Consider the following 10,549-nt stretch of genomic DNA (forward strand, 5'->3'; position numbering starts at 1 on the left):
GCAGGTAGTCTCTGCAGAATGGCTAGTGTAAAGCCTCATAGCCAAGCTGGGTATTACTGCAAATGCATTCTGGAAAGAGGGCTGGATGTTGCAGTCTTCCCCACTTTGATCATCTGCCTACCAGCAGTGTCAGTCAGTCACGGTGATGATAATGTGAACCGCTCAGAGATGCTCAGGCCACAACAGAGAGGTAGGGGAAGCTGCATGCTTCAGCAGGAGGTCCTTGAAAAAAACAGTTGCCAATGATCTGCCCTACCAGAGCAAAGATATGTGTGAACGCTAATGAACACTTTCTCTCTAAGGAAGGTCACTGCTGGGCTGGGCCAACCCTGCACTCACAGGGGAGCCCATCCCAGAGTCATTGCTGGAGGCCAAATGCCTGAAGCAGTGTGGGAAGATCATGGGCATCAGCTGCCCCATACAGATCACTCTGCCCCAGCATGGAGAGGGCCATGCGGAGGGTGCTCCAGATGTTGTCAGACATAGCTCCTTGCTGCCCCCGTGGACCTCGGCTCTTCTGCTGCATGTGCAAAGCCTCTAAGAAGTGCTCCACAGCCTCACTGTCAACATGAGAACATACACATGCTTACTGGAGAAGATGTACATTTCATACTCCCTCCCCCATTTGCTTCTAAAGTACTTCCCCTCAAAAACAGTTTCCTTCTCTTTACCAGATCCTGCCCCACTCCAAAACCATCAGAGATGCCCCTTTTCCCTCTTAACAGAAACTGAAGTCCAGATGGCCCCTACTCCAACTGCATCTGCATGACACACTGTTCTCAGGGCAGAGTACATGCGCTCACTGTGTTCTCCTATGCCAAGGGAAGGCTGCAGGCAGCGTGGCGCTGCCCTAGTAACCTATCGCAGTCCCTCTCCCACAAACACATGCACACTCATGGGTCACAGCAGATCTGTCCATCCTATGCTCACCGGTGGGCGCCTAAGTTGATGCAACTGATGCCCAAGTTGTAGCGAGAGCGGATGTATCCTGGCTGGAGCTCCAGCGCCCGACGATATGCAGCCACAGCTTCCTCACTCCGATTCCCATTGGCCAGGGTGGCACCAAGCTTGTTCCACAGAAGATGGTCCTGGAGCAGGGGGCAGAGAGAAAGGGCTGAGATAAACTGAATCTTTTTAAGCTCCAAGCCAACCCTCCCTTCCCCATGCATCAGTCCTATTACTCCACTCCAAAAATGTACCTCTCATACAAGCAGCACCTCCACCCAAACCTTCACCCACAAACCTCCAGGTACATCCAGCATCCACAGTCTGCCCTCTCTTACATTGGGGCGCACACTGAGTGCGGCACTGAAGCAATCCACAGCCTTCTCGTACTCGCCACTAAGGTTGAAAAGGACACCCAGGCCACACTGAACATCAGGATCCACAGTTGAGGGGTTGCTGCGCACAGCTGCTAAGAACAGCTCTTTCACCTCCATGAACAGTGAGCTGAAAAAGCACAGAACAAAGATCCTGGTGTACTATAGAGCAAGCTGACCTTGGGTTGCTCCCTCTGCTCCTGCCTGGACCAGTCACAACCCTCCAAGAAGCCTTTCAGCTGAAGGCTGAAATTTATAGCCCCAACTCACTCAGACAGCAGGGAACCTAGGACACGCTTGGAAGGTCCCAGGTTTGTCCCTGAGACACTCTCCTCTGGTTCCTTCTCCAGCAAGTGTGCATAGTCCGGTTTATGGCGTAGCCAGTCCCGCAGGGTCTCACATGCCTGCTTCTGCAAGGACTCGTTGGTGAAGCTGACCGCTAAAGCCATGAGTGCTGTGAGGTTTCCAGGCTGCAATTCCAAGCACCTGCAGGTCAAAGAAAGAAAAATTAATACAGTAATAAATCAGTCTGTGAGACACCCAGATACAGGAGGTAACATAATCGAGACAGAGCACACCATGCTAGCTATACAGTCCTTGTGGCATTATGCACTAGACAAGGAGCCATGCTTAGCTTCTGCAACACTCACTGTCTGAGGGCACTGATTGCCAAAAGCTCCTGTTCATTCTCTGCTTGGGTCGTTCCCAGATATTGCCAGGCCTGGAGAAGATAAAGATGCACAAAAGTCAGACTTCTTCACATCCAGAGAAAAAGATCAGCTGATAAACCACAGACACAAGAGATTAAATCCACCGTATTATCTCACACATTTTTAGACTGAGAACAAATATATGCAAGTATACACATTAGCCACAAATAAAAGTTCCTCTCAAAAGACATATAGTTTTTATGGCACATAGGTCCTCAAGGCCAATAAAACTGGCATTTTTATAGTGAGAAAAAGTGAATGTCTACCTGGAGATCTATCAAAAAGCAGCTGTTGGCAGTTTTACACTTTTAAGTCACACAATCACCACTTTTAACTTCTAACTGTGGTCAAGCTGCAGAGGACAGAGGGAAAAGCAGATCTCTTATTTCCTAAGAACAAAATGGCATAGCAGCAGTGATAATAATAATGAGACCCCCAAGGCAGGCAGCTGTATACATGTGTGCAGTGGTCCACTAGCAAGTGATAATCTTGGGGAGATGACCATCAGACCTGAAAGTAAGCACTGATATTTTCCTGAATCTTCAGTCGTCACGACACCAGTACGTGAAAACCACCTCCATCTCCAGGCTGCTGACACAGGGAATATTTAATTAAGGCACTAAATCCAAAGACCCTGTTCACTTTATGTTGATAACCACACCCCTTGCTCAAAAATAAGCTAGATAGTTGGCAGGATGTCAGAGCATAAAGTACCTCCTTTTTGAATGAGTCACAAAATGCAGTATCCACTGTCTCAAGGAGGAAATTGTTTCATTAGCAAAGACCCAGACACGCTGCACACGCCACCACAAGGAAGAGGCAATCTACTGTCTCAAACCTCCAATACCTCACCATATAGCTAGCTGCAGTTCAAGAAGAGCTGACCACTGATAACTGCATAGTGTTCTGCAGGCAAAAGAGCTAAGGTAAAATTGTGATCTGGACCAAAGCAACCATGACATTTCCCTCCCAGCAATTGTTCGAGTCTATTCGATCACTGTACCATTTGTGAAGTCTTGACTTCTCCTGTACTTTCTGCAGAGTCACAGTAGAATTCAGAATGTTTTCAATACAGCTAGCCAGAACTGGCCCAGGATTTCTTCCCCTAAGGTTTCAACTACCTCTCCATTATGTTCAGCCTGCAGCCCACACTGCCTACGAGAAAAGGGTACCAATTCTAAAGGAATACTAGAAACACCTTTTGACCACTTTAAAGCTAAAGTAGGTCTCCAGAACCTCTGCTTACTTTTCATCTACTCCCAGTACCCTAGAAAGTTAGATGCTTGTATTCCAGAAGCCAAGAGCCCCTGTTCCAAGAAGTCACTCTCATCTAAACCTCAGGATTAACAAAATTAGGTATTTCCAATTATAAACAATTAGCAGAGCTTGATTCAGACACACTGAGAATTCAGCATCCCTGAGTCCTTGAGGCTCCTCAGGGATAGACAACATGGATGTCCTCCTCCTCCAGAAATGGACAATATGGGTGTATTTGCATTCTTCCCCTTCCTCCTGATAATATCCATGTCCTCTACTGCTGGAGAAAGGCACACAGACTATTCCATTTCTCAATCCATCCTGCAGAAGCTGAAGTGCTTTATGGAACTAATTATTCACTAAATTAGGAGCTGCAAACTTGTCTTCAGTATAAAAATCATTCTCTGGCTCACAGCTTCAAATGAAGACTGTGAAGACAACCAAGCCATCTCTCTAAATCCTTCTGGGTTACATCTTCTCCTGGCATCTACATGGAAGACTTAACCAGAACCCCTAGACTAACAAGCTGCTTAGAATTAGTGTTTAATACAGATATCGAAAGCAGTTACCATCTGCCATAACCATCGCCAAACTTGCAATCCCGATAAAGACTTCCACAGAAGCAACTTAAGAGGTGAAAACTCCTTGTCTTGGCTCCATGCAGAGTCTCACGTGCTCTAAAGATTTTACACAGCTCTGGGCCAGAGTCTTTGTGCTTTTTGTAACTGACCTTAGTCATAAACCTCCTTGCCCGCAGCCCTCCTGGGGATTCACATACATCAGCTACATACCCAGAGCCACAGAAATATTAGGTATTTTCACACAACCTGCACAGCTCCTAACACTGACGTGAGTTCTCTACACACACCCTGTCACCTTACAAGGGAAGGATACAAGAAGCAGGACACTTGGCCAAGGCCTGTTATCTCTGCTTTCACTCACCTCCATATGATCTGGCTTCTGTTGCACTGCAGCCTCAAAAAGTAAGACAGCATTGGGGAGATCACCTTCCTCCAGGCGCTTACGCCCCTCTTCAAATGCATCTGGGTGATATCTCATGGGATTATCTTCCTCAAACTGGTATCCCTAGCGGGGAAGACAGACAGGGACTAATGCTAGGAGACAGGCTTAAGAAGAAAAGAACTCTCTAGTAGTACAGTACAGTCTAATCTTGCTGCATCAGAAACACTCAAACTGCAGACCAGCCAGCAGTTCATCCTCTCTGCTAGGTTGTAAGAGATCAGAGAAGAATGGCTCTTCTTCCTGCATGCTCTGTGCTGAAAAATTCCCCCCAAACAGACCTGGAATAAGTTGCAACAGACTAAACATCTGGTGTGGGTCCCATCAGCTTGGGGGTGTGGGGCAACACCACTTGCACTCATTGCAAAGAAAGCCAGCATTAACTGGTATTTGGTGTCAGACAAGAACTAGACAGTATTTGCAGACAAACACAAGTGAAAACAGTATTGCTTAACCGCTAGCTGATCTGGGATGAGTGTGCAAGTGACAGCAAAAAATCAGTGCGAGAAGGAATCCTAGCAGCATTTGTGGTCTGTGGAGCTCACCTGCAAGGCAAGACTTACTGCCAGTGTCCTCAAGGCAGTCCATCACAGTGCTAGGGCTGAGAGACCCTGTTCTCTGTTACCTTGTCATATGACGAGGAGCTGAGGTCTTCATAATCAGAGAGCCACGGGTGAGCCTCTGCATCTCTCTTGGCCATCTCCTCCCATTCTGCCTGGAGTTTGTCCCAGAAGTCCACATCTGACTGAAGGGAAAACAGAATGTGACTAGAGTACCTCAACAATAAACTGAGCTCTAGACATCCCAGAAAACACCCTCTTAAATGTTTCTAGCCCTCCTCACAGCATTCCAAGGAGAGAGGTAACCCTACCATGGGCTCTCAGTTGGTACCCCAGCCATCCTCCTCCATCAGCTTTACCTCAACAGCAGTCTTTGCCTGCTCAAATTCCGTATCAAGAGTTGACATGTTCCCAGATCGTGCAAATTGATCCACCCAGGCATCGGATGCCCCCTGGGAGTTTGGAAACAGAAACACACCTTTCTTTTTAGAATTTGGCAACCTTAAGGCACATCCCAAAACAGCAGGAGGGTCTGTGATGACCCCTCCTCCCCATCAGCAAGAACTGATGGCCCGTACATTTGAAGAGAGTTCATTTGGATATCCCCTTCCTCCCAGGTGCTACAGGAGATGAGAAAACTCACACTGCCCAAATACCTTCCCAGCTTCTGGCTAGACTCTGCTAAGAAGAGTCCAACAGCCCCTCCCTCATCTCCCCCAGCCTAGTCATTAGTAGAATATTGCTGAGAGTTGGACTTGCCATTCTCCCTCGCTCCACAGACTGTGCACTGTGGCAAAAAGCTTTCCTCCTTCAGAGCACATAGGGCTGGGGCTCCTACCTGCTGCTGTATAAACTCAGCTGCCCATTGCTCTGCCTGATCTTGGTCTCTGTGGGTCACCTGATTAGCTTCGATCGATACCCTCCCATCTCCGATCTGGCGGACAAACTTTAGGAACTGTGGCAGAGAAATGAAACAAGGGTGGAGCTGGGCAGACGCTTTGCCAACAAGCCCTCTGCCCATACCCCTCTCCTTCACTAAGAGGACTTCTCTCTGCAGCACAAAAGGCCCGAAAAGGTAGGGAGGACAGGACTTCAGAATCATGTGGTAGAGATGGATAATAACTAGAGTGGATTGTAGGGTTCAGCTTCTAGGAATCAGGGAAAAAATGGAAACACGGGACAGCAGGAGGCTTTATTCCTTTACCGTCTTCCCCCTTCTCAATTCCCCACACCCCTTATTCACACTACATATCTGTCAGCCCCAGCCAGGGAATTTCTTACCTCAGAATTCTTGAGTTTTGGATCATCCACTTTAGAGAGAAAATCACTAACAGTTTGCTTAAGATCATCCTCAGGTTGATATTCCTCATACCTGTGTTCAAAGGCAGTAAAAGGAAAAGGGATAGTCTGATACTAGGCAACAGTGAACTCTTTCACTAACAGTGGTCTACACAATGGGCCAGACAACAGTATTGAGGGATACAACCCCTTCTCAAAGACTCCAGGGTTCTCCTAAGTGATTCAGTACCTTCACCCATCTGCAAAAATTCAAAATTACTACTAAGCTAACTATGCAAGTGACTGACACAAACAGTAGCAGAATTAAACAATTATAGTGACAACACAGCTCTGCAGAACAGTCTGGATTCCTTGGCAAGCTCACATGCTAACAGACATTGCAAGTTTTAGCACTACTGAAAGCAAGGTCATATATCTAAGAACAAAGAAAGTAGGTTATGTTCACAGAACAGGAACAGTGTCTTGGAAAAGCATCAACTCTGCAGAGGATTGAGGACTCATAGCAAGCACACAACTCAATAAGTTGTCTTGCTTACAGCAGGATAGGACCAGTTCCAGGTGTTACCACTACACTGTCTTGGTGAAGTCTTTGGAACTGGCGGCAATAACTCAATAATGTCCGTATTTGCAGAAAGGTATCAGAAAAGGCAAGAGCCAGGAGGAAGGAGAATCCAAATATGCAAAATCTCTTTTAGGGAAAGATCTAAGAAGCCCAAATTGCTTGCTTGTGTTTTGCTGCTTTAACTGAAAAACTTGACTGTAATCAACAGGTACCTATACAGAGAAGATCTGTAGTAATAGACTGCTCTTTAATATACCACACAAACACATGAAAATAAAGACTGAAAGACTGAATCTAGAAATACACAGAGGAAAGGCTGGATGTGGTTTGCCAGATAAGGATAATAAAATTATGAAAATTTACAACTAGTAGAGTCTAGTACTTGAGATCTGTAAATCTAAAAAAGCATCTGTTGTGGAAGAAAGTTCTGCTTAATTAGGAGTTCTTGAACTCACCCCTGAAATCACTTTAAGGAATTTTGCATTGGGCATGAGATTAAGTTAGCCTACATATCTTCCTGAAAGTAGAAAATAGAAAAGCTAGGTTCTCTTAAAAACTGAGTTTCCAAGCATTGCTTCCTCTTTCCTCTGAAATCAAAGGCCTGAGAACACCAACCTAGGTTAAATGACTCAAAAGCCTTCAGGCCATAGCAGATTTCTACCACCTATCCAAATTTAACCCACCCAAGTGCCTGGCAGCAATAACTAGTCTTCAGAAGACAGACTCACCATTTATCCACTAAAGACTGGTCTTCCGATTCCCCAAGCCACAGTTTCTCCTCTGACTGCTCTAGGTATTCTTCTGCCCACTTGGCAGGAGACACAGATAGCGGATCTGCATTGGACATCAGGAATGAAAAGAAGAATGCCTAAGATAGGCAGACCATCACTCAGATTAACTTTAGATTTTGCTCTCTCCACTTTACACATGGTTAGCTAACATACAGACAAGACCTCTTCAAGCAAAAATTGTTTAAATTGTTTCTTCTAATTTTGTTTATTCTGATCTAAAAACCAAGCCTTGGGTTCAGATTTTGTACAGATGCCACTGTGGTGCCAATAACCTTATAACCTTCTACTTTAATTTCACAGTTTATTTATCTGCTCCATGTGGGATACTATGTAGGTCAAGAAAATTAGCAATGCGTTACAAGTCTCTGTCAAAAGCATAGCCTACAAAGCACTAGGTTTTCATCAGAACTTTCTCAAAGACCTTTGTAAGTGCTGATTTATATTCCCAGAATCATAAAGAGTGAAGGTCAAAGAATGGCACTACCTGGCTCTCTACAGTGGCCACTCCTGAAGAAGAGAATAGCGTCTACTTAAATCTTACTCATAACTTCCACATTAGGTCACGGATGGTAACAGAACCCTATTCGAGCCCCAGCTCTATACACAATACAGGATGGCTTTTCAGATAAACTACTGGCTTCCTTGAAACAGAAAGCTTAACCTTTGGGCCAGGAACATTCACTTTGCACATTTTCGAAGGTGCAACATCCCTCTACCGCCATAAAACTGACAAAAGGTATTTGGCCAAGGCACACTGAACAATATTTACCTTTGTACCAAAGGCAAATTTAGCAATTAGGGAACTAGAGAATATGTAAGCAAGAAGCACTACGAGACCATCTCCAGAATTTGCATCAGTTGAACCATAATTTTTACAAAAGCAGTTTGAATAGCGTGCTTCTCTTAAGTTCTTCAAGTAACCTAAGCTAAAAACAAAAGACCCTTACACCTGCATAAAAGCTTGCACACCACATTATTCACAATTTGACTAAGTCATTGCAAAGCAGCTTCCCCCCCCATTAAAGCTATTACAGGAAACACTAACTGTTGAGCCCAAAGCATTACTCCAATTTCACATTCAGTAATTCTCCACTATACACAGGCATGTGACTGGGCAACATCTTGACAGTGATTCCAAAAGGCATCCTTCACCTGTCACTTCAGCAATGAACTCTTGTGACCAGTCAGCCTCATTGTAATCTGAAGAGACATCACCAGCACTATCTGCTGCAGTCAAGAATTCCTGGGTCCAGTTTTCAGACAGTGCCAGGGCTGCCACACCTGGAGCTACAAGAAAAAAAACACAGAAGTGAAGATTGGAGGATTCAAAGACATCATTTACGTGTTCCAGGCTAGCTCTCATCATCTCAGATCTTTCCCTTTCTCTTTGTTAGAATAAAATCACAGAACGATTACACTTGGAAAGAATCTCTGGAGGCTGCTAGCATTTTCACAGCAGGTTAACACTAAAGCTAGAGATTAGGTTGCTCAGGGCATTCATCAGGTAACTTCTGAACTTGTCCAAGGCTGGCAATTCCCTTAGCCTCCCTAGGCACCTGTTCCAGTACTGAACCACCCTTCAAGGGAAGAAATGATTCCTTAGAACTAGTCAGTTCCCCTTTCTGCAAGTTGTGTCCACTGCCCCTTGCCCTTTTGCTGTGTATCACTGTGAAGAACCTGGCTGTAGCTGCTCAAGACAGGAACTAGACACTCCATCCCCCACCCTCCCTGTCCCTTAGACTGCTCTTTCCCAGGATGAACAAACCCAGTTCCCTCAGCCTTTCCTCTTACACCATGTATTCCAGTCCCTGAAAACCTTATTCATCTCCACTAGACTTGTTCCAGTATGTTGGTGTACTGGGAAGCCTAATTCTGGAAACAATACTCCAGATACAATCTCGAACTGCTGAATAGATGGGAACCACCCTGCTAGAAGCTTAACTGTAACACCGAGACCTTTTCCAGCTCTCCATCTACGCTAGCTCCCCTCACCTCGCTGAGGGGCCTGACGGAAGCTTGACTGTTCAATCTCTTGCATCTCAGCCAACAGGTCATCCATCTTAAAGGTCTGGGGTGCACGGGGCAGTAAAGGGGCATTCTGCTCTTGTAGGAACTCTCCAACCAGCTGCCAAAGGCAGAGATGCATTACAAACATAGCATAGAAGATGAACAGGCAGAGACATGGAGCATGACAGAAAGAAATGGACTTGTCAGAAGGAAAGATTAATATCAGGTAAGGGGAGAAATAGCAAACAGTGTTGATGAGAAAAGCAGTAAGGAGATGCATCAGTCTGTTCTTACCTCATCTTCAGTGGCCACTCCCAGTGGTTTGGATACCTGCAGGGAATAGTGGGCAATTGTCCCAAAGGCTTTGACCTCATACCCCTCTCTACACACACCCCGTGACCCGATTAGTTTACATCTTCCTCTTTCTTGAGCTTAGGCTGTCAGCATTTTCTCGCATTAGCTGCCTACTTATGCAGAAGCTAAAGGTGCAGGAATACCTTGAGTGATACCGTCCAACCCCGCTCCCACCACATTCTGGGTTAGGGCCTGTGACAATAACGCATACAGGTACCAACACGCTCTGAATGACCATAAACACAGCTTCCTCAGGCAGACCTTTACCCCACAACCCTGTAGGACAAACTGGGTGACCCCATGGCCTCTGTCCCCGGAAAAAAGAGCCTATCTGTACCAACAGTCCCCCTGAACTGCTCACCCCACACCCCCCTTCAGCCTATCCCGTGCTGACTGACCCAGCCGCGGGCAGGCCCCACATCCAGCCCCAGCGCAGAAAGCAGAGCAAGCGGCAACACTCACGGCTGCAGCTCCGGGAGCCCCAGGGGGCCAGGCCAGTGGGCCCTGAAGTCCTTCCTGCCGCAAGGCTTTGTCCTGGGTGAAGTGGCCAGCCAGCTTCATGAGGGGGTTGGAGCCCCCGCACTCCGGTTCCACCAGCTCCCTCATGGCCATGGCGCCAGGCAGGGAGGGAGGGAAGGAGGGTCGGCGCCAAACCCCACCGGGCCTGCAC

The 10,549-nt window shown here is 46.4% G+C and overlaps 1 protein-coding gene across 5 annotated transcripts; it reads right to left on the reverse strand.

The window, feature by feature from the left end:
- Window positions 1–358: 358 nt before the first annotated feature.
- Window positions 359–10,549, reverse strand: PEX5 (peroxisomal biogenesis factor 5; the record flags this gene model as incomplete). Of its 5 annotated transcripts, none has more annotated exons than XM_082003588.1 (15): window positions 359–560; window positions 931–1,088; window positions 1,284–1,449; window positions 1,590–1,805; window positions 1,970–2,040; window positions 4,229–4,372; window positions 4,932–5,051; window positions 5,226–5,318; window positions 5,705–5,821; window positions 6,148–6,238; window positions 7,456–7,561; window positions 8,671–8,805; window positions 9,511–9,643; window positions 9,820–9,855; window positions 10,342–10,549. In XM_082003588.1, the coding sequence occupies 15 exons, from the start codon at window positions 10,489–10,491 to the stop codon at window positions 359–361; spliced, it is 1,938 nt and encodes a 645-aa protein (XP_081859714.1). The 5 variants fall into 5 exon arrangements, with proteins under 5 accessions (XP_081859714.1, XP_081859711.1, XP_081859710.1 ...); XM_082003585.1 differs by having other exon boundaries at window positions 4,932–5,027; window positions 10,342–10,491; XM_082003584.1 differs by having other exon boundaries at window positions 4,229–4,363; window positions 10,342–10,491.

The sequence above is a fragment of the Phaethon aethereus genome, assembly GCF_964289735.1.
Source record: "Phaethon aethereus genome assembly, chromosome: 1".
NCBI classification, from domain to species: domain Eukaryota; kingdom Metazoa; phylum Chordata; class Aves; order Phaethontiformes; family Phaethontidae; genus Phaethon; species Phaethon aethereus.